At 40.8% G+C, this 24,681-nt stretch overlaps 1 protein-coding gene across 3 annotated transcripts in view; it reads left to right on the top strand.

Annotated features, from left to right (window-relative positions):
• Positions 1-24,681, top strand: part of BRF1 (BRF1 RNA polymerase III transcription initiation factor subunit) — a 517,924-nt gene that overhangs the window by 107,649 nt on the left and 385,594 nt on the right. For all 3 annotated transcript variants that reach the window (XR_007889705.1, XM_051621438.1, XM_051621439.1), the window contains 4 exons: positions 13,713-13,774; positions 16,044-16,125; positions 16,223-16,278; positions 18,143-18,399. Coding sequence is in view for 2 of the 3 variants with exons in the window: in XM_051621438.1 (XP_051477398.1) it covers positions 13,713-13,774; positions 16,044-16,125; positions 16,223-16,278; positions 18,143-18,399 (457 nt within the window). In the remaining variant the exon portion in view is untranslated. The remainder of the gene's footprint in view (positions 1-13,712; positions 13,775-16,043; positions 16,126-16,222; positions 16,279-18,142; positions 18,400-24,681) is intronic.

Below are 24,681 nucleotides of genomic sequence, written 5' to 3'. Positions count from 1 at the left end.
TGTTAGGGAGCAATGCCTGGGCTGGTGCAGCAGCAGGCAGGAGGGGAACAGTACGAAGAATGAGTATTTTGGAAGCTGGGAGTGGCATTTGTGCTTGCACTGAGGTATCTGTGCTGGGAAGGTTTTATGACCTGTCAGTGAATGGGAATGGGCAATTTCAGGTATGCTGTTGCCCAAGATCATTTTATAGGCAGGGTCTTTGTAGAGAGAGCAAGGTTGATGCTTGAAGTTCAGCTCCAGAAATGCAGCACTGAGAAATCTGCAAACAATGAAGAGGTTTGGTTTAACAAGGTGTGGAGGGAATTCCAAACGATGCGCTGAATTCTTTCCTGGAAAAGCCTTCTGCTGAACTTAAAAGTTTGTTGCTTTATCTCGATTTTCAGAAAGTTGCAATGAAACTTTCTTGCCTTTGAGAGCTTGATGAAAACTCTTGAAGTACTTTGGCTTTTGAAACAGAAAATTTAATGGTGAGGCAGTTTGAACATGGAACAATGTTTGTGGGCGAGTAATTTAAACAGGTACTGATACGAAACAGTGTTGTACCTGGAAAGCTACAATTGGTATACACACACAAACTGGGTAGAGTATCTCTGGGAGCAGTAAAATGTAGGAATTCTTCATACTGCTTTCATTGCAAACAATTTTTATGGTATGGCCTGTGAAGCAATTGAAATGCAGAGAGCTGGCACATCACTAGATTGATAATTCCTCCTGCTGCTTACAACTTATTCTCAGTACAGATGTCCCCAATTCTTTCTTTCTATCACATTAAAGTTTCTTGTCTGCTTCAATTTCATGCCTGCCTCAAGTGTAGAATGTGTTGAAATTGCCCCCCTTTTTTTTTCCTTTTTTAAAAGTTTACATCAGATGAAATCTAGCTGCTGGTTTCATCCTAATGTTTACACAAACTTTTAGGAGGCTTGTTTTTAAGAACAGTCTTTTCTTGAGAGAGCACTTGGCTGATCCATCAATAATTATGTAGTAATAAAGCAACTGTGTAAAAATGGCACCTACGTGCCGAACAGATTGGTTTGCAGAGGCACTGACAAAGATGAATGTTTATTACATTTTACTACTTTTGGTTCTGCAGATGCAATAGAGCTATTTTCTTTCTGGCGTAAGCATCATGAAAAGTAATTTCCAATTGTGGAATGTTTATGGTAATAAGGATGCATAACTAGGGAGAGCCCTGACTGACTTTCAAATACCAGCATGAGTTTGCAGTGCTAGTAATTTAGAAAAAAATAAACAAAGAGCATTTAAAATGTTATTTCTTTGCTTAACAATTTCTTGAAACAATCACTGGGACAGAATAGACATGGCACCCTACAATGTCTTGTAGTTACTTTTCTGAATTAGTTGCTACTGTATTAATTTTTTATTACCCCAAATTTGACAAGCTTCTTCATTCTCTTTGCAGCTTCTACTTCTAATTGCACTACAATATGGAGAAAATTGTAGTGTCTAAAAATAACATGAAAGCCTGAAATTGTTGTTCTTGTTTCCTTTTTTTTTTCTTTTTCAAGTGGCAGTATAATTTAAGGCTGTGATTTAGATGACTTCATGTTGTCCAAATCTGTCCTCTTCTTTTGGGTGAAATGTGGAAAACATAGTCTGCAAGTTTTTATGGCCAGTAGATGCAAAGTCATTTTGGTCAGTCGAGCTGATTGCAGTGTCACAGCAGTGATGAAGTAGTCTCTCAGTAACGGCTGAGAAACACCTTGAGAATTAAACTTCTGTGGATGCAGACATTGGGATCTCTGTGTCCTCGGCCCCCAGCGTGGCCTCTTGGCGCTTCTTTGTTGGCTTTCCCCACGGTGATGCTGGTGGGTAGGGCTGCCGTGGTACAGCCAGGCTGCCTGGCAGAGGTGTCCCAGCTCAAAGGTGTTTCCAAAAGTCACCAGTTTTCTGGTGTCGCTGCCAGGAATAGTGACTTGGCCTTACTTTGGGTCTTTTACACCTGATTTACAGGGAGGGATGCATTTGGTCCTATGCCCAAAAGGCCTTTAAGTGGCATAGCTGCAGCTTCATGCCTTTGTTTCCTAGGGGCAATGCCAGGGTTGAGGTCCACATGCCTGGTTCAAATCAACAGGAGGTCAGGAGCTATTCTGCAAATGGGTTTGCTGCCACAGCCCTGAAATCTTTGTGGCAACTTGTAGCTATGTCAGCAAACGGTTTCAACCCAGAGCATTCATTTCAGTTGGCAGTCATTGACAGTGATATTCCTTTGCTTTATTTTAGCATTTAAAGATTTTTATGTTGATTTTGATGGCATGAAGAGAAGTGCATGGAAGTGTTTTGCCTGAACTTCAGTATTCTCTGCTTTATCTTGCTAGTAAGATTCAAAATCTTACTCTTTCAGGAGGCAGGACTTTTTTTCTGTGCACCTTGCTAGCTCTTCCCTTATCTCTGCCTACTGTGAGCTCATTATATGGGGCTTATTTCACTGTCCAGTTAATGATGCTTAAGTCTGCTGTGGAAAGAGTTCGCCTAGTTAAAACTAACATAAAGAACAATCCATTTCCGTCTTGCCTAAAAAAAGTAAAAAAAGAAAAAAAGAATTATTCCATAGGAAGGGATAGTAAGTCTGAATTTGAAAGGATGATCTGATGGGTTGGGTTTCATTTTGTAATGAAATAGTAAAAAGTTATCCAAAGCTTACTTTCAGCAGATAGCTTTGTTTTAGTTAATTCAAAATAAACTTTATTGATTTTGAATAAATCAATATTGCATTTAGTGCTGAATATGTTTAAATGAATTGATACATGAAATGCACATCCCTCTCTCCAAATGGTCTGCAGACACGTAGTCATGTTTCTGAGAACTGGTGCCATAGTACAGTATGTTATGGTGAACTGAGATTAAGCCCTATGGGAAAGCATCGTTATTTAGTTAATTAAAGAAGAACAACTTTAATACTAAGCCATATGCTGTAAAATAAAATGAGAGCATGGCAGAAAGAGCCACGAATCCTTTTAGAGTGTGTGAGACTGAACTACTATTTATGACTTTCTTCTTGTCTCTACAATACTGTGTTAAGTAGAGGCCTAATATATTTAAATAAAAAAATAATTACGTGTGATGGGTTGTGGGACCTTTTCTTTTCCAGTGCTCTCTTTGCAGCGTGTTATCAACCTGCCTGGTTTTCAAGAGTTTGTAAAATCTTTTCAAACTCATCACTTTGCTCTGCATCTAATCAACATTTAAACAGGATCTTTTGTGTGCCTGTACCCTGGAGAATGGCAGATTGGTGAGAAACTGTAAAATCAGCAATACGGAACCTAGCTAAAATGACATTAAATATAGTCCTGTTACTCTGTAAACTTTATATACAACAGTCTGATGTTGAGATTAATCAGAATGACAGGCTGTACAAGCATATGGCTGGCCGTTCTGGTAGCCATTAGCTTGAAAGGCTGGCTTTGAAACCGCCTCCATTATTTATAGGTGATCATGCTGCTGGGCTTTGTCAGAAAAAGGTTATTTCTCCAGCTCCACCAAAACCTCCTGTGCACAGAACTGCCTTTTTCCACTGTTCCTGGAGAATAGCTTGTCTTATTCTCCAGGAACTTCTCCACAACTTTCTTCTTTTGGAAAGTTGTGGTGTCAGAGGGCATTCCAGGGCTGTAATGATGGATCTCAAGCATATGGAGTACACATGCTAATTATGCTGTGCTTACGGTTCAGTCTATCCAAATGCCAAGGCATTGGGGCCTCAGAGCTGCTGCAGGCAAAATGTTAAAATCTTTCACCACTGTCTACTGCGCATCTGGGAAAATGTTTGCTGCAGTCCCTAAAACATCTGGGGGAGGTGGAGGAACAAATGCATGTCCTCTCAAGGACTTTGCTGCAGTCCATGTGCTGTGTCCAGCAGGACTGTGCTGCAGTTTGACCAGGTGACCAAGTGAACTTGCCATGCTCTGCTGTCTCTTAAGCCACCCAAGCAATGCAGAGATCCTTATGTACTTCATATCATTGCCCAAATAGACACAAAAATGCCCAGGTCCCTGGAGTAGGGCTCATATGTGAGCTGTGTTTGGGTCCAGAGCAAGATAGACAAGTACTTCACCACCTACCTGTTCCTCAGCCATATAGGGCACGGTTGGAGACAAAAAGCTCTTCATCTATCATGAAACAGTGCGACCTCCATGGTTTTTAGTTAAAAGCATGGTCTGTGTTGGCTGTGGCTAATGCTCTTAACATGGATCTGCATATCTGTAGCTGCTGCCTTTTAGTATTCAAACCCATGTCCCAGGTTTGTAAACCCCAACTGGTGGTCCTGATCACTGAACCAGAGTCAGGATCTGATGAGTGTCATCTCTCTCTGCTCCATGCCTCTGATAGTCCTGGCTGCATGAAACACTGCCTGCTAGCTGCTCTGAATCCAGCCTGCATCCACAGCAGAGGCCTTCTCCTTTGGGGCAGCTTCCCACCTAACTGCTTCCTTTACAAACCTTTTTTTTTTTTTTTTTCTTGCAGGGAAGCTTCTGCTCTTGCTGGTTATTCTACTATAGTAATAATAAATAATAATAGTAATAAACTTTTACCTTCTCTTTCCTCTCCCCATCTCTGTAATTCTCTGCTTGCTGTTTCTCATTAGCAATGAAGGAAGGAAGAAGCTGGGTACCAAAATGAGAAATTTCTTACCTGATAATTTTCTTTCAGTTAACAGCTTCCCACTGTTCAGCCTGCCAGGACAGCACGATAAGTGGCCAGGAAACAAACTGGTTTTTTTCCCCTTTAAACAAAGAATCAGGTATATAATTTCATACACTACTATATTGTGGTGTTGTCTTAGTGCTCATAATTGCCTCCTGAAGCATTTCTGAAGTCCAAGTGGCTTCTGGTGGCTGGCACTGAGGTTGTTGCCAGATCTACCATAGACCAGCTCTGAACCTCAAAGGTGGGGGTAGAAGTTAGTCCGCCTTTGCTGAGAGATGGTAAGGGCGATTAGAAGAAAATTATAAGTAGAAAGTTCAACTTGATTATTGTGGATATGAGTCTCTGGCCTTTGGATGCCCAGTGCTGACCTGTGTGCCTGTCCCAGAGCTGGAAAGCTGTGGGCTGGGAGTGCAAGGGAATGTGGGTAACTCTGACAGGGCAAGAGATGTGTTGGAGTTAGGCTGGGGCTCTGGTTTGTGCTTTCTGAGGATAGTTCAACCATTTGTATTTCTGCTAAAGGAAAATTGCTCTAATTTTGGGGGCCATCATCTGAGCCAATCATGGCTTTTCAGTGATATCCTAGGAAAATAAGCTAGCTTTGCTTTTGAGTTCCAAGCAAATTAACCTTAAAATGTTGTATTGTGAGTCTCCTCAATTTTTTTCCTGTCTTTGTAGCTTAAAAACTGTGTGCGTATATGGCTGTATATATTTACATTTTTTTCCTGGTGGAACAGAAATTGACTCCTGATTAAAAAAAAAAAAACAAACAAAAATAATCCAAGCAAAATTCTAGGGTTTACTCTTAAGTTCTCTGTAATGCAGAGCTCCCTGTCTCATTTTATGCGGTGCAGGGAGAGCAGCACATTAGAGGAGTAGATTTACTTCTCAATAAAACATATGTCCTTCTGCTGGGATGCCTGAGTGCTGGCCAGGCAAAGATCCTGAGCTAGCAGGAATGGACAGCAGAGCATTTAGCACCCACAGCAAGACCTGGCTGCTGCACTGGTGAGCTGCAGTTGCAGAAATGATGCTTCAGCACTCAAAACATTAAACCAGCTGTTCCCTTTATGGCTGGCTCGGGTGTGAAGTGCTCTTGCCGTTTTTACATAGTGGCCTGGCAGAATGGAGAAAGTGAGCTGGAGATGGATCTGAGCCTGGCTGCCTTTGCTGTCATCTTTCCAGGGCGCTGGGCAGTCCTCGCCCTCTGCAAGAGATACGGCGGTGCTTTGCGTTTGGTGGGGTTGGGAGGGGGGGAACTGATTTAGATTCTGGTCACTTCTCCCTGGCCTCTCCCTTTATATAAACTGTTACTGTTGGATACCCCTGCAGAGATTATAAAAAAAAAATAAAATAATTCAGAAAACACAGGCCAGAAGGCACCAAGAAGAAGGAAGGGTGGGGGAAGGGAGAGAAAAGATGCCAAGAACAGCATAAAAAGGCAAAGGAGGAAAATACAGCAGGGAATTAGTGATTGGATGGAAAAGAGCAATAAGTAGGGGATATCTTCATTGTCTAATTTTAAAAACTGACTAGTCCATAACTATTCGGGTGGGAGGGGATAAATACGTGGAAGAGATGTTGAAATGGGAGTGTGTGCCACCTTTGACAGGAGCACTGTGATCGGTCTGGGTGTTGCTGGATGCAGAAGTCACAAGTTGGAGAAAACTTGTCTGGACGTGGGAGCTCATATCATTTCTGGGCTCTGAAGCTGAAAAATTTCATTTGCGGTAGCTAATTAGTGTGTTTCCGGATAAGTATTTCTCAGGTTGATAATTAATAGTTTCATCAGCAGAAAATAGCTTGCTGTATTGTTGAGAGTAGTTGTCCTATGAACCCTTGGTCATGGCGTGTGAGCTTAAAGAAGAACAATGAGTTGCCTCAAGTAGGTTGCATAAAGGATGCTCTTTTTCACTCTTTTCAAAAGGTGTTGGAGAGGTTATTCCAGAAGAGGAACATCTGCTGCTGGTTTTGAGGACAGTGTCAAGATGTTCTTCAGTTCAAAAGCTTAACTTACAGCTGTATTTATTTTGGGAGGTTGAAAGGATTTTTTCTTAAGGGATTTTTATATTGCTATGTAGTTCAATAATAAGCACAAGCTTACCTTTTCAAAGAAGAATCTTCAGAATCAGAAAGGCATTGTTTATTGCTGGAATGTTTTTGTACTAACTGCTTTAAAAAGCATACATATTGTAGGGAGGATTTCTGGAAAGAGTGGAGTGATTAACTTTTTCTGATGAATTAGTGTTTAAGTTAACAAGTTTCCATATCTATTAGAACAGTAGCATAACCTGTAACTAGATAATAAAATTTGTGGATGTGGTTTGGTTACATCCTCTGTGGGCTGCAAGGTGAAACAACAGCATTTGTTTCAGTGTGGATGTGCTGCCAGAAAAGCAGCAGGGTTGGAGGGTTAGGGTTGTTTTTTTTTAAATGAATACTTGATTTCTAAAATAATTTGTTCAGTGTATCATAGAAGTTCTGTGAGAGATGTGTGATGTAGGAAAAGCTTTTGTCATAATTCATTCCCACATATCATTAAGCACACAAATTTGAAATTGTATTCCTGTGATGAGACAATTGTTCTGCAACTGCAGTACCAAGGTGGCTAAAGCTGTCAGATGACAGTCAGCTGCTGCAGGACATTTATAACACCCAGACCTTGAGTCTCAGTGTGAGCAAATAGAGATGCAGGCACTTAATAAGGATGGCTTTGTAGTTCTGTGCCAGGTTAAGGCTCAATCTTGTAGGAAAGCCTCCTTCCTGCAACAACATGGATGAGCCCGATGCAGTGACTGCAAACACACCTGGCCTGATCCCACTCCTGTTTCTCTTTGCTTTGTGGGAAGGTCCTATTTTCAACAGGTAGGAGCAAGGAAAGAGCTAATGAGCTTGTACATCCCTGCTTTTGTACAGGTTTACCTTGTACAGCAGCTGTCTCTCCCTTGCCATAGCAGGGTATGCAGCAGATACGTGGGATTTCTCCGACATCTCTGGGAAGACGGGGCCTCACTCTGCGTGGTGCAGCGTGTTTGCTTTCTCTGAAGGAGCCAGCAGGCTGGAAACTTGGCTTCAGCTGGAGAGGACCCCTTAACCTTGTCTTGGCAGAAGGAAATAATAGAGTGACAGACTTCATTTATCTTTGTGCTATATGTGTGGCCTCGTGTGCTCCATATGCCATCAAACCTAAACCTTGGTGTCGAATTGGCACTGTGAAGGAATAGGCTCTAATTTTCAAGGTGGCTTCAGGTAGAATAAAATCACAACCATTTTCACTTAAAAATGAGGATATACATTGTGCTTTTTTTGTGACCTTATTTTGTCAGTTAAGTGCAATCAATTTTGCTCTGTCCTTATATCTTCTTTTTGTGGCATACTTCTGTTACGATGGCTCCTGATGACGTTGCCAAAGGTGACTGGGAGGAACTGGGGCCCTTGTCAGCCATGGGGTGCTGGCTGTGGGATGGGGGCACAAGAGGTGCTGGCTGGGATTGCACAAAGAGATGCTTTATCCAGAGCATTGAAATTGGCAACAGCTTAAAACTGCCAAGATAACCTCCCAGCCTGCTCTGGAGGCTCCGAGTCTCATAAAGTCACAGTGTCCCCTGCTTGTACTGACCCACAGGCTCTGGTCACACCTCGGTGTGTGGCAGGTTCATCTGCACACCCACCCATCCTCCTCTGCTGCAGTTCATGCTGTGCTGCTGCTACTGCAGCATTTTCATATCCATTTCCCTCCCTTACCTGATGGCTCCAGTGCTTTGCCCTGTGCTGCCACTGCTTCCCTCCTGCTTACCCGTGCTTAATGACTGTTCGCTTCACACCCCTCGGTAAATCAGTTATTTTCCCTTCCAGGTGGGTTCTTGTCCCCTCTGATCAGCTAATCAATTATATTCTGGTGCGTTTGTGCAGTGCCTTTTCTGACTTTAAGCTACTGCCTTCCCTTTGCAGTCCTTGCAGCTCCCGAAGTGGCACCAGAGCCACTCATCAGATTTAGTTGCAAAAGCTTTTCTGCCCCGTCAGGTTCCTCTGACAATCTACTGGAGCTTCCACTGGCTCCCGTTGGTTTTAATCCCTTCTTGGAAAGCAACAGTCAGTCCCACTATTTCTGATGCCCTGTGCTTGGGTCGTTTGGTTTGTTGCTTAAGGATTTCTGTTAGTAAAAAAGCTATTTTGGGATTTTGTTGTTCTCTAGCCCCAAAGCATTTCTTTAATGCCGGGGGTGCTTAGTGTCTCGTGTGCTGAATAGGTGGAAGGGGTCTTTGTTTAAACTCTTTCTGCTCTTTGACTGCTACAGGCGGTGTGGTGGGGGGTGTATTTGCTGCATGGGACCAGAGCACCAAGTGCCTTCTATTATATCTGCTCCAGAGGATTTCCTGGGAAGTGTTCAGCCTCCATTTCTGTCAGTAAGGAAATCCTCTTATCTGGGCAGAGCAATAAATAGTGCTGCCTCCTGTAATGGAAACAGAAAAACACATTCTTCACATGGCTGTTTTTAAAAACGTGGGGTTTAAAGTCTATTGGCTGGAATGATTCTTCTGTAATAAATCCCCATAACAGTGTGCTGTGTGTACACTCACCTGGCTGCACAGAGGTAGGGAGAGAGGGAGATGGTGTGTGAAGAGAGGGTTTAGTGTGTATTTAGTAATGGCAAGAACAGTAAATAATCCTGCAGGTTTACAAGCCTAATCTCCAGTGTCTGATTGTAGCCCTCACATCTACTAGAGCTGGTTGGCAAAGATGTTAAAAGCCTGTAAGGAAAGGGCTTTGAGGGGGGGTTATTTTTAAATAGTGAGGGAGCTGCTGGGTGACTGATGGTTTTAAGGAGCATGAATGTAGTTGCTTCAGGACCTTGATGGAAAACTGTAGAGGTGCCCATCCTTCTGAGACATTTAAGAACTGGATTTGAGGTGGAAGGGTTTGTTGTTTTTAACACCCAACTTAATTTTTTGCCTGTGCCATGCAGCAAAGTGGTTGTTTTTCTTAATAGAAGAAATCCGTGATGTCTAAGAGCCATGCCACGTGGTGCCATTGCTTTTAAATAAGCTTTTAAGAGGTTGGACCAGATGTTGGCCACATCTGTGTTTTTATTTCATTGAACATTTCATTTTGACTCTTTTATTAAAAGAGAAAATGATCATTTAGATATGGCTTTGAAAAGTTTAGCAGCTGCGAAGATCTTTCTGGCATATAAAAAAGCAAGGGGTTTATGTTCCTTGCCCTGGAGTGAGCCATGTAACATCGAGCAGATGGGTATTTATGGCTGGTAGGGTCTGCTCGTGTTGGAAATGAATGCCATGGAAATTTTCAGGTAAAAACGGGTGCATTCTGTTTTGAATTGACATTCTGTAACAAAGCACATTTTGTTTTTGTTGTTGTGATATTTTTTTTTTTTCTCAGTGAAAGCATTAAACCAGGGATTTGAAGGCACCTTCTTTTCTGGAAAGCTCCTCATGTTTAATGAATACCTATGGCCTTGGCAGGAAAAAGGGACAACTTGCAGGCAGAGGGATATCCTGCAATTACTCCCTCTACTGCCATTATGGGATCTAAGAAATGCTTATTATGTATCACTTGCGTCTGGATTCTTCTCTGCAATTTAGCAGTTGGAGAATGAGTTTTCCGTCCCCGTTGCTAATTGATCTGATGAGAAAAACTGGCACCTAATTCAGTAAGAAGTTATATTTAAAATTATATATGGAATTGTTAGTGGTGCCTGCAATTGCATCATTTTCAGTCTGGCTTGAAAGAACTGTGTAAGGGAACAGGCACCTACTGTACTGTGGCATATTAAATTTTAAACCTCTGATCCAAAAATAGAGAAGGGTATAGGAGGAGCGAGGTGTTTAATGGTGAACAAAAGCAGCAGCAGCAGCTTGATTCCAGTGGGATGTTTTTATTGTGGCAGTTTTTACGACAAATAATTTGAGGATGTAATTTTATGTAAAGTTGAGCAGTGACTTGGGTAGTTCTGTCACGACTTCTATGCTTTGATTTTCTAGTCCAAGATTTTCAGAACCTACTAGTGATTTTTGAGGTTGGCTCCCTTTTTCTTTGTCCCTAATTCCAAGTCTGTTAACTGACAGTTTTGTTTATCTGGTGCAATGAATATGGAAAAACAAAAAGAATCCTTTACTCACTCAGATAAATCACATTGAAAGTTGGGGTTTTTTCCCCAAAAACCTTGAGAAAGCAAAAGGTAGGTAACATGAAGGGAGAGACTGTGCCTCTTTCTGTCCTACAGTTTAGTCATTAAAATGCTTACCCAAAATATGGGAGACCCAGTTTGAGTCCTGTTTCTGCACAAACTCCTTCTGACCTAGGAGAACAGGTCATTCTGGCCTGGGCACATCTTGTGCTCTGCTGTCAAGCTATTTGTGTAAGGAAACATTTCTTGAGCTCAGGTGGACAGTCTCCTGGGAAGGCACCTCAGACACTAGACCATAGCGTTTATTCCTTTCCTCTGTGAACATCTAAGTGTTTTACTCGCTGGAAATTTGTATCTGACTTCCAGCAGGAGGGATGCATAGTGCTGGTTTGCCGTGAGGGATTCAGGGTGCAGTGATTCCTTTCTGCCCCTTGCATGATTACTGCTTGCTATAAAAATTCCAATCAGTTACATTAAAGAGGCAATAAACCACCAGGATGTGTTTTGTCACCTTGCTTTTCTTCTCCAGCTTCAAGCCAGGGCATACTTTGCCATGTCCACGGTCACTTCTCTGCTTGCCTAGTTGTGAGGTGCCTGCATGAGGAGCTGGTGGCCCTAGTGCAGAAAGTTTTGCTTTTAATGCACAATGGAGGGAAGAGGCCAGAAGAAAGGCTACTGTACTGAACGATTACATAGTTGCTATGAAATCTTCTGCAGTTTAAAAATATTTTTAGGGAAAAAAGTTTGTAAAGTAAATCTTAGACCAAAGTACAGTTAATTTCTAAATGTAGTGGCAATCAGGTATGTTCCTTGAGAGCTTTTCAGTTATTAGCATCATATTATCTGAATTGACAAAGCTGATACTACGTTTATGAGACAGTCTCAGAAGAAAATCAAAGCACAGTGATATGTGGTTCCTTGTGAAAGGACATTTTCTTTGGGATGAAATTTGTGTATGACTTGGTATGGGAGGATTTTAAAAATTTTTATTGGTTGTTTACGGTGGATATTGAAAAAACATTTGTAAGTGCTCAGTGTTTAATACTGGTAAAAGTCTGTTGAGCTGAGCAGCCAGACCCTTTGCACCATCTCTAGAAGCAGAGCCTTTATTCCTAACGAGGTGTTTTGGTTGGATTCCCATCTCTGTGGTTTCATGTACTACAGGCAGCTGGTTTAAACACCTGAGTTTTGCCAAGCAGAGCATTGTTTGTATCTTCTGGGAATGCTCATGATTCCTACCTTTGCTTGTCTTCACCATTTGTTGTGCTCTTCAAGCCTTGAGGCTCCATGTTGGTCAAAGAGCTGCAGCTGCCTTTCCCCTTCCCTGGTCCAGCGCCGCTCTGGTCCATGACTGGGGAATCAAACCATTCAAAGGTCTTGGTTTGTGGGGAAATGCATCCCCAGGACTGGGGAGCAGGAACCCTGAAGATGCAGAGCTGTTCTGCACCATTTCAGTTTTCATCTGTTATTGCAGGTTGTTGAAACTTCATTTGTTTGTTTGTTTTTCTGCAAGTAAACTGCTTAGATCATCTTTTGTCTAGTCTTGATTAGTGGTAATGGACATGACCAAGAAGATTGCTTCATTCTCCAGCACAAGACTTTGTTGAATAATTTATTTTCTTCTCTACCTGGAATACGTTAATAGTTCATTACTGCTATACATTAATGTGATGTGGAAAATCAGGTTTTGCTGCTCTACATTGTGCCAGTCCCAAATTAGGTCTCAGTTCTATGCTGTTATGCTTTTAATGGGCAGAATATTAAAAAAAAAAGTGTTTTCAGAAGTCTTTTTAATAAATACAAAGCTAGAATAATTACAGTGAAATTCTAATTACAGAAACTCATTATAATTTTAACATTTTCCATGCTTTGAAAAGTTACTTTAAATTTTAAAAATTTTACAGAGGGGAAAAACTGGTACACATCTTTTTACAAAACTGGTATGAGGTAAGTGGTTCAATGCTGATAGGTCAGAATCAAGAAGAAAGCCATGGTATGACTGTCAGCATGATGTTATTCGCTGGTCCATGCTGCTTCCCTGAAAACAGAACATTTTCTGAGTCATAATTTATGGATAAATCATTGACCTGAAGGCTCTGACAGAGAAATTAATGTTATGATGAAAGAAAAATGGTCATCTTTCTAAAATGGTGTATCCAGCTTCATGGAATAATGGAATCATGGAATTATCAGAGTTGGAAGGAACATCTAGAGATCATCTAGTCCAACTCCCCTGCTAAAGCAGGATCACCTGGAGCACATCACTCAGGACTGCATCCAGGCAGGTCTTGAATATCTCCAGAGGAGGGGACTCCGCAACCTCCCTGGGCAGCCTGTCCCAGGGCTATGTCACCTTCACAGTGAAGAAGTTTTTCCTCATATTTCAATGGAACTTCCCATGTTCCAGCTTGTGCCCGTTGCCCCTCATCCTGTCACTGGGAACTACTGACAAGAGTCTGACTACATCCTCCTTGCACCCACCCTTTAGATACTTAGAGGCATTAATAAGGTCTCCCTTCAGCCATCTCTTCTCCAAGTTGAAGAGTCCCAGCTTTGTCAGCCTTTCCTCATAAGGGAAGATGCTCCTTCCTGCTGATCACTTATAGCTGTAAATTAAAATGGAAAAAAAAAAAAAATAAAAAAGCATCTGGAAGTGTCCAGCAGATTTTTAGTACTGAAAAGGACCCTACCAGTTCCTGAATTTTAAATTAATTCAGTGTGATGAATTTGTGCATTTGTGTGCCCCCATATTGAAAATATTCATCCACGTGTTAAATCTCTTGGATGAACACAGAAGGATGCAAAACTCTGAAGGATGATTGTTAAGTTTTACTTTACCATAGAATTTGAATTGTGATTGCTTTGGAACAAACATGCACCTAATTAAACATATTCTTTTCTGTAGGTGAGAATACAGGAGATGGTGAATTAGATCTGAGTGGGATCGACGACAGTGAAATAGATCGGGTAAGGTGCCCTCTTCTCCCATCTCTCTGAGGATGAAAAATGGTTCTTACCTGGTTTATCCTCTCCCCTTTAATCTGTAGAGGGGTTCAAGTGATTCCAGTGATCTGAGATCAAAACTAAGGTTTGTGCAAGCCTATGAATTTGATATTCCTTGCTCATTTTGTATATATACAGGACTGCTGCTGCTGCTTGTTCTTACCCTGCTGGAATAATTGTGTTTAAGAATGTCTTTTATTCTGAAGAAGGACTTTTAAAAGTTTGGTGGAGCTCTAAATTCATTATTTCATTAAGATATATTCAACATTGGAGGCTGCCATGGAAACCAAATCATAAAACCAACATGTGCAGCTTCTCCATTCTTTGTAAGATTTCTGTAACGTTTTCTGAATTTATTATTATTTGTGTGGCAGCAAAAATACCCTTTACCATACAGCCTGAATATGAAAGACAGCTTTGGAAAACAGCTTGTTGAAGGCCACGTAGCAGGTCAATGCTTGCACACGTGACAAGGGTCCATCTCTCCTGACTCTGAGCCTGATGCCTTCTCCAGCTGCCACACTGGTTTAAAGCGTATTTGAACAGATAAATGCCAATGCTAAAAAACCCCTTTGGGGGTACAGAGTCATTGAGAGTGATGAGGTTGTGGAGGGGTTGCTGATCTGCAGAAAGTTGTTGGTAATGGATGAAGGAGCAGGAAAATGCTGAGCTTGGCTTCAGCCGTGAGGGGGTTTCTTTAGGCTGGGCATTAGGAGGGGTCTTGTGAATCAGGTGGACTTGGTGTGGAGGGAGCGGAGAGGCTGAAGTTTTTCCATATAGCAGGTGTGTAATTCAAACAGTCATGGAAGAAGAGCAAGCACATTTTCTCCTCCTCCTAGGCTCTGTGATGAGGTCATAACTCTGCTTTTATGAGCTTATGTTCATTTCCCTGGCAATAGACTGTAGTGTTGTAAGGCCAAGATTATGGACTCCCTTAAAAGCATAAGAAGAATGAATAACTGAGCTAGGAGGAAGTGAGTTTTACTACTGGAGCTCACCTTTAATAGGAGCAGGTGAAAGACTGAAAATATTGGTTTGATAAACAAGGACTTGCACAGCTGTTTGCTCACCTCATTTGCCCTCAGAGGAAGAATGTCTCCCTGCAATAGCTTCATTTGACTGGAGTTACTTTTGTCATAAAATCCTGTATGTACATTTTACCTCAGAGAAAATATCAAATACTCAAATCCATAAGATGGAGAAATCTCAAATTGTTTTGTTTTGTTTTTCCACTTAAACATCATTTTACAAGCCTTGGCTCTGCTGCTTAAAAATAAAGTGTCTTTTTAGTGATGGATGACCCCATTTGTCTTAAAATTGCAGAGGTTCTTCGCTCCCAAATAGCATCAGCTGCAGAGAACTTCTGTTTCATGGACAGTTGTGCTAATCACTGGGTTTACTTTTACATTTAAGTAACAGAAGAGATTTATCTATCTACCAACCTGTCAGCCTGCCTGCTCCCTCCCTACCTATTTATTTATTTCTGTAGTTTATCTGAATAGTCCGAGGTGTGTTTTACAGCTCGACACCTACTGATGATGCTCCTGAGACTAAGTGGAGTTAACTGAAAAAGCTTAGGTGTGGTTACAGAACCTGACTCTAAAATCTAGAGCAATCTAAGCTGGTTTCATTCACACAGATGTGGCCATTGAATTAATAATCTCAGTAACTGTGCCTAAACCTTTGCAGAAACCTACCCAGAAGACACATGTTTCTGTTTTGGTAGCACAGGGCAGTGGTTCCTCTTCTGTTTTGAATTACGGACCACCATCAACATGCAGAATTACTTGCAGACGATCATGTTTTCATGGCACTCTCTTGTATCATCTGAAAAAGATCATAAAACCAGGATAATTTTAGGTTAATTACAGACTATGTACAACGAGTCCTGGATGAATGTTGGTCACCCCATTATAGTTAGGAAAACAAGCACAGTATTTTGAAAACACGCTGTTGGGGTGTTTTTCCATCTTTGAAATTACTAGAAATGCTCACTGATTGTCACATCTCAGACATACTTTATTAATGTAAAACATTTAAAAATGTAGGTGGGACACAGGGGGGACCCCCAAATGGGATGGTTGGACTTGGTGTTCTTGGAGGTCTTTTCCAAGTGTGACTATTCTGTGAAAAGAGAATGTGAATTGGCCTTGCCAGTGTTTTTTCAATTCAGTTTTGCTCTATGGTTTTCAAGATGATTTCTGAAAGTAGATAAACTTGTTTTGTCTTTTAGTATATTCTTAACGAAACAGAGGCTCAGATAAAAGCAGAACTCTGGATGAAAGAAAATGCAGATTATTTGAAGGAGCAAAAAGGTAAGTGTATAGGACTGAAATTCTCCTTTTGGACAGTGTTGCTGAAATATGCCATCTGTGTAATCTTCATGCTGGTTACCCTTTTGTCTTCTTTCAGAAAAGGAAGCAAGAATAGCAAAAGAGAAAGAACTTGGGATTTATAAGGAACACAAGGTATTAAACTGTGTGCTAGTTGTGTGTTTGAAAATGTCCTGGAAACTGGTTGCATTTGCTGATCAACCCCATGTAGGATGTATGGGCATAATGGTACAGGTCACCACTAAACCAGCAAAAACTGTTGTATCTCTACCTGTTATTGAAATACAAGACTGTAATTTTTCAGGTGGTGAGTAAAACACTTTCTTGCCCAAACTTTTATTTTAAGTTACTATTATGAGAAAATTCTGTGCATGGCAAAGTCAGAGCTGGCTCTTTGCATTTAAGATTGCTGTCCTAATTGCTTGCCTATTTAAATACAAGTCTTAAGACATGCCTAATTTATTTTTTAATGTGTGCATGGGGAATTTGTTTGTACTTGCCATAACTTCAGTAACTTTCTTTGCTCTTAAAATAATGATTTCTTTATGAAGAACTGAACAGATCCTTGTTACAGTCACTTGAAGGAATATTTTGTTCTACCTTTCATAAGGAATGTGACAGTTATGTTAACAAATGGCGTGTCCTGTCTCCGTGTTTAGCAGTTTAAAGCAGCCTAATTGGCCGTATATTCATGATTTACAACATCAGTATTTTGTGCAATTGAGCAAGTGACAAGTCAAATCTTCTACATGCAACTAAAATCCACGTTAGTTTTTAGTGTATATATCCTCTATCTTTTTTTTTCTGCCTAATGTGAAAGACAGAGTTTCCTACTTCCCCGAGGTATTTCAACAATAAAAACAAAACCAGACAATGAACCACTGTTTTATGCTTCAGAGTTTCTCATTCATCCTGCCCTTACAGAGACGTGGCAGTCTACCAGCAATTTTCAAAATTGTATAACTCGTTGGCACCGCCAAGAAGCCCGAACACCCACCTTTTTGTTCGGACAACACAGGAGTTTTTCTCTAACTCTGTATTGTTTCTGACAGCTCGAGTAGAACTTGATTAATACAGTGCTTTCCGATTTCAAGGTAGCACTTGACCCATGTAGGTAAACAGAAGGACTATTATCCATTAAAAAATAAATCTCCTGCAGAGCTCGGTGTTAAAACCTTCCTTTGAAAAGGAAAATGCTGAATGAGAAACAGAGGTTCTTTTTTGAAATTATTTTTGTACCTACCCAGGCATTGGACACGGATAGAAATGTTCTCTGGTTCATTTCTCTGTGTCTGGCTCTGCGCAGCATCAGCCTCTGCAGCGCAACTCGGGCTTGGGGCTTCCAGGCTTCCAGCCTTGGCCTGGGAAGGGCCAGGACAGGAGCTGTTGCTCTGTGCTCGTCTGTCTGCAGCCTCCTGCTTCCCATCTGTCAGCCCACGCTTAGGAAGCTGCTGCTAATATCCTTGGCCTTTTTCAATGTGGAGGAGGAGTTGGGTAGATGCTCTCCCACACCACATGCGGGCTGGATATGAAGTATCACGGCAGTGTTGACACAGAGTTGTCAGTGTTTGGGGAAGCTGTGACCCAGCTTGACTCTAAAGGGAATTTTAGCAGGGGAATTTCTTTATTTGCGTGCTGGGTGATGCTATCGGGGTCCCTGTTCCTGTAATAGGACTTCACTCCCTTGGTTTTTGGTTTTTTTTTCATGCTTGAGAAATGGCCCGCATTTCTTCTCTGGCAGCATTACAAATATTTAAGTAAAGAATTTGTAATAAGCTGTATGGGCACTTGGCAAAAGCAAACACTTATCTCTTGGAGAAAAAGAGACCTCTGGGGGCTGTTGAGTGGCAGGAGAAGGGAGCACTGGCTTATCCTGGCCACATCACCTGCATCCCCACATCAGCAGCACCTGAGCCAGGACTGCTGAGCTGCAGCGTGCCCTTCTGCTCTAGGGAAACTTTGTTTGTATCTACATCACTAATTTTATATTTTAATTAAGCCAAAGAAATCTGCAAAGAAGCGGGAGCCAATTCAAGCCAGCACAGCAGGAGAGGCAATTGAAAAGATGTTAGAGCAGAAGAAAATCTCAAGTAAAATTAATTATAATGTGCTAAGGGACCTGAACAGCAAAGGAAGTAACACACCAAAGAAAGAGGATGACAGCACTGATGACAGCACCAACACCAAGAAGCTGTCAAGAAGAAAATCTATTGCCAGTAGGAGTATAGCCAACCCCGTAAACAGTGTGGGAAAAAGGTACTGCAATTGTTCATTTATATCTCTGTCTGTGAGACTGTCTATGTATCTTTCTGAGCCAGACAATATAGGGACTGAAACATTTGTTTGAGGCTAAAATAATGTCGGGGCTCTGTTTTTATTTATTCTGCTTGCGGTGTCACGGCAGCACCTTATTTATAGCTCCTGGATCAGAGGTCTGCTTTGGTGTGAGTAAATCATCCTAGAGCCCAAAAACAAAATCAATGGAAATTCATAAACGTGAATCTTTCAGCCAGGACACCTTCTCATTATATCCTCCTGACATTTGCTGTCCTTCCTTTCTAAGCTGTCTGTATCAGCTGACATGACACAAAATGTTAGAAAGCTTTGGCTTTTGGCTTGATTTGAAAAGTATAGTTTCCATCTGTTTTGACAGCTCGCTGGTCTGATTAGTTTTTATTTTAGTTTTATTCCAAACTTTAGTTGTTAATTGATGACACAAATATAAAGCCTTACAGTAAATATGCTTGTCAGTTTTCTGGTCTGCATTTGCAAATGTTTTATCATGTGATGAAATCTACAGTTTTAATGAGTAAAATACTTGACTTGCTGGGCAGATTCGTAGTGTGCTGCAAACAGTATAAGAAGATTGTTGTATCCTATCTGCAATGTTCAACTATTTTATTGATCTTCACTATATGAAATCATGTTGGATGATCACTAGAATCATGTCTGTCTATTGTAATTTCTTACTTAGATGTTATATATTTATTTACTGTCTAAATACATAGGTTTTTTTACTTCCAAAAGTATAGGCCCAATGCCACAAGGAAGTTTAGGTATTTAATTCTGAAGTGTAAGATGGTGTCTTTGCTCTGTAGTTCAGTTTTAGGTGTTCCTCTTCAGTAATGCGACTGAAGATTTTAAATGGTTTTAATTTGCTCCATAGTATTTCTAGGGCTATTGACTTTAAATTTTTTTGAGACCCCAACTATATCAGAAGTCTCTTAAAGGAGCAGTTTTTCTTTCCTCAGCTTTCCTAAGTCAAGGATGATGACCATTGTGCATGTAAGCCTGAATTCATAGAATCATAGAATCCTAGGGGTTGGAAGGGACCTCGAAAGATCATCTAGTCCAACCCCCCCTGCCAGAGCAGGGTCACCTAGAGTACATCACATAGGAACATGTCCAGGTGGGTTTTGAATGTCTCCAGTGAAGGAGACTCCACAACCTCCCTGGGCAGCCTGTTCCAGTGCTCTGTCACTCTTACAGTAAAAAAAATTTTTCGGATATTCACCTTGAACCTCCTATGCTCCAATTTGTATCCATTACCCCTTGTCCTATCACTGGTCATCACTGAGAAGAGCCTAACTCCATCTCCCTGACACTCACCCCTTACATATTTGTAAACATTGATGAGGTCACCCCTCAGCCTCCTTTTCTCCAAGCTAAAGAGACCCAGCTCCCTCAACCTTTCCTCATAAGGGAGATGTTCCACTCCCTTAATCATCTTAGTAGCTCTGCTTTAGTTACTTGACGTTGTTTGTTGTAGCCCTTAGCAATGTGTGGCCTGTGAGCCAGCTGTCCCTCAAAGATTTCTCCCTTCTGACTCCATTCTAGGGAGCTGGACTCAATGATCCTTATGGGGTCTCTTCTAACGTGAGATGTTCTATGATTCTATGTATTGTAGCCAAGAGCAGGTAAGGACCAGGGAGGTTGGGAGGACAGCCAGCCACAAGGTGCGAGAAACAGGAGACGTAGGACACCTGAAAAGGTGAAGCTGGGAGGAATAGTGAGTGCACATCCCTCAGAAGCTAAGCAAAATAAGGATGACTAGATCCCAGCCCTTATTTTGACTTCATTTGACAGCAAGACCAGAGACATGATCTTCAATTTAGGCTGAGAAGCTTAGATTTGGCTTTGATGTTTGGCTTCTCAACCAAAATTGAAGACTGTGCCTCTGACCTCACTGTCACCTGGATACAGGTTTTTGCAGTGAACCAAACATCGTTTCTTTCTCTGCTGTACCTTCTTTATTTTAACAAGTTAGCTTCATCCTTATTCAACTTCTCACCCTTAACATCAACAGCTTTGCTTTCCAGTTTTTGACTCACAGTGTGTTTTAGTCTCCTCTGGAAGTTGCTACTTAAGGTGATGTCTAATGGCTGAAGCACGTTTTCCACTAGTGAAGGAAAGTGAAGATGCACTGAGGATTAACTAACAGCATTTAGCCTATGCTTTCTTTGGATTTAACAGGTATCAATGAGTCTTGTGTCTGGTATTTCTAGTAAAATATGGCCAGTTCAGTTGTCTGAAATGAAGTGCTGTGATGGAAAGTAAGGGCTGGTCAGGATCCTGGTTGCATTTCATAGCTCAGCTGTAGCATCCATGCTCAAGTTGCTTCACCACACCCAAACCTTGTCACTGAGGTTTGCAGAAACATTGGGCACTTGGAGCTCCTGTTGAAGTCAGCACATTAAACTCTTTAACAGGTGTTAAACTCGTTGGAAAATCATGCCATAAATATTTAATGTAACAGTGGTGCAACTTGAAAAGGTTTCTAAATAAATACAAATCAGTATTTTCCAAAAGCAGCTAATAAAACATGTTTATTTTTCCTCTTGAGAGCCTAAAGTACGTCCTTAAGATGCATAACAGAGTTTCCTGATGATGATTAGCAGATCTTGGATACAATGAATATTGCAACAGAACACTTCAGAGGAGGTTGGAGATACATGCAGATCTGTGAGTTAAGGAGATTTTACACTCCAGAAGCAGGCAGCTTTCTTGCTTAAATAGTATCAAGGACTTGGCAAACCATTAGTTGGGCTTTTTTTTCCTCACAATTCAAGATTTATGACATACTTTGGTTTTTTTCTGCTAGTAGTCTAAATGCCATGCCTTTTAAATGGCATGCATAAATTTGTGTTCTGTATTGTTCTTGTATGCCATGCACTCATTGCCTTTGTTCAGCATTGTTCCTCTGAGAGGTGAATGGCTGAATACTTTCCCAGTGATACAAAAATCATGGTAATTTATATGCAATTAATAATAATAAAAAACCCTGAACATTGCTCATTAGGAAATGAATGAGGCACATAATGTATCTTTATCTAGGAGGCGTTTGCAGAGATCTTGTGAACCATTTTAGTTTGTAGTGATTTGCAGTCCTGTGCATTTATCTTAAAATGCCTTAAATATTTACCAAGCTGTATTTGACTGCAGTAGCACCTTGCATAATCATGCTTTGATTTGGTCCTGTAGATCATCTGAGTTACTGTCAGATTCTAAAGAGCTACTGATTTAGTCCTGATCTCAATTTGAAGGTAGGAAAGTAGGGCTTTTTATAAAGAAATGTCTTTATTGCTTGCCTTTTGCAAGCCAAGATTTTATATCCTTCAGGTTTGGACAGATAATGGAGCCAAATTTGTCATATGTGTCAGGAGTCATCTTCATATACAGTATGTAACACCCTAGAAATAAGAAGCTGATTTTCATCTCCATCTTTCTAATTGTCTCTTGCTATGAAATACTCTGTGCTATTATTTCTGGCAAGACAATTCTGGATTATCCCTGAAAAAATGGTTGACTGAGCCAGACATGGTGCAACCTCTGGGTTGTTTTTCGTTTTTAATATGACATAAATTAGCAGTTACACTGTTAATCATGTAGAATATTGGGAGAGCCTTTGTTTACTGATGTGATAATGATAAGCAAGTTTTACAATCTTGTAAAAAGTTGTTGGTTTGCAAGACATTTCTAAAGAGCTGGAATGGTCCCCAGAGCATGCTTAAACTGGCTATTCTTTTACTTGGTGGCCCTTTTAATATAGCTTTATTACTTTTATAATCACTCTTAACTTGATGGTGACTTAATGGTGACCACAGGCATTATATTTTATCTACATGTGATTTCTTAAAAAATCCAGATTTTGGAATCTCAGAAATGTTTGGTGTTTTCTGAAATTTTGTTTGGAAGGTACTTTCAAAAAAATCTTGCAAGGATCATGCAGAGTTCTCATTTTAGACGAGTAGATACTAAAAAAAAAATATTTTCAGAAGAAAACTGGACTTCTAAACAGGTTTCTTTACCCTGAATGCAGTGCAACTTCTTCAGTTTTATAAAAAGACATACTTTTCTCAGGCACATTTCCCAGAACTGTACTGGGGTTTTACTCATTGTATCTGTCAAGGTGGTAGAAGACTGGTAATGACAGTGTAAGTAATTTTAGGAAATTTTATGTTGTGTAAATGTATTTCATTACATTTCTTAATGCATTTTTGTTCCAGTGGGTATCACAACTGGGGCCTTGTACGCAGAAGCTTTTTCGTTCTCTGTGTGTTAGAGATGTGGCACGATGGATGTTACTGTAACAGATGTTGCAACTTTAATTTCAATTACCAGTTGCACATTTTATCTTCACTGGTGTCTTCTGTGCGTATGAAGCATAAGAATAATACGTTGAACTCCTAGAAAAGAACATTTGCCACTTTGAGCTACTTAAAACCTAAGCTCCACTGAGAGGTATGTGTGCACCGGAGCTCTTCAAGTCCAGTAAAGAGGGGGTTTCGGTCTGAAAGCTTTTGGTTAGAAGCTTAATAATTTATTTTAGATTTACTTCAGCTGAATCTTACAGCATCACTTGTGAAGTGAAATGTATTGTACCAAGAAAATGTGGGAACAAGAAAGCTTTCAAGTCACTGCTCTTCAAAAATTTTAAGCCTATTTATTGCGATGTGCTTGAAATTGGTAATAATATCAGAGAAGACGGGATGTATTATCGGGGGAATAAATGTGTCAGGTTAATCTCCTGAAGAATTTGCCTTGGAAGAAATGAAGCAGGGCTGTGAAGCACAGCTGAATCTGTTGTAATGAAACAGGTTGTTCTGAATGGAAGCATATGAATATATAATAGAAAACCAAATCATACCTGCTACGAAGATGACAAAAGCCATTGGTAGAGATCTCAGATTTTATTAGATTTGGAAATTCATGTCTAAATTCTCCGTGGTCTCACTGGTATTTATTGACCATCCATTTTGCTCACCCACGTTGGCACGTGGCTCCGAGCCACGGGATCTGGGTATTGTGATCCATGCATTTGCAATACCAGGGACTTGTTCTGCTGCTCGAGTTCCTGCCCTGGATGTAGACTTTCAATTAGTGTCAGCTCCAGCTACATTTTTCTTGGCTTATCAATGGGTGTCATGACCCCAGAAAAAACCTCTTTATCATTAGGGTGACTGTATATAGTACTTTTCTACAGCCTAGTGTTCTGCATCTCATTTAACCTGATAAATTACTTGGTGCTTTCTTGGCTCTAATTGGAATCACATTCCCCTGAAGGGGGGTAAAATATTGGCAGAAGTGTAATTTAGGTGCTTTGCAGGGGCCTGATGATCCCATGTTGCAGAGGGAAACAGAGGCAGCTCCCCACCATGAGCCTGTGGGAGCACTGCTCCCCCCAGCTCCCACCCCCATTTACTCTCGGCCTTTTCTCATGTCTGGGATGGGAATATTACTCTTTAAGGTGGATATTTGTTTCAATCTCATTGTCTTTGCCAGATTATCATTGGTAAAGTGATGAAAGGGAGGGGGCATGGTGTACTATTTGTCACACCCAGCCTGAAAACTTTATCTTCACTTGTTGATCTTGCTGATATCCAGCAGAATCTGGATTTCCTGCAGAGGAATGAGTAGGGAAGAAGTCCCAAACCACCTGTTAGGCTCACACCCAGGATCACTGAAAAGCCCTTTATTTGTAGTTCTCTGGTTTAGGGTGGTGGAAGTGTGGTGCTGAGTGCCCTGCCTGGTCCTGGCTGGTTGCTCCTAACTCAGCAAAAATCTGAATGTCCTGAGCATGTATTCTGTATTAGCCATGGTTTGTAATTTATTTTCATACCCCCAAAGCAAAGAGTTTTTTAATGCACATATCTTTACTTGATTTTACATTATGAGGCTGGTATTTGTGGAAGGGAGGAACACAAGCTCATGTTTTTCTGATTACTTAGATAATCCAAAACGGTGTGAAAAAATCCAAAAAAGTGTGAAACAAAGCTCAGTTCAAATAATCCAGGGGATTCCTGGGTGTCTGAAGTCCCTGTGTTTGATAGGTAGGAGGCTTTAGAGTGAACGTTTTCCATGCTAACTTTGCTAGTATGTATTCTCTGTACAAATTGGTCCTTTGAGATGGCATCTTAAGAGTGCTCTTATATGCTTTACTTTTCCACCATATATTTTTATTTTTCAGAATTGCCTTCAGCTCTTTGTCTAATTTACCTTTGATATCCTCCTCCTCTTTCTACTTTGAAGTTTGTTACG

The sequence above is a fragment of the Apus apus genome, chromosome 5, assembly GCF_020740795.1.
Source record: "Apus apus isolate bApuApu2 chromosome 5, bApuApu2.pri.cur, whole genome shotgun sequence".
NCBI lineage: Eukaryota > Metazoa > Chordata > Aves > Apodiformes > Apodidae > Apus > Apus apus.
The sequence above is the reverse complement of the archived record's forward strand: the minus strand, read 5'-3'. Positions and strand labels throughout refer to the sequence as shown.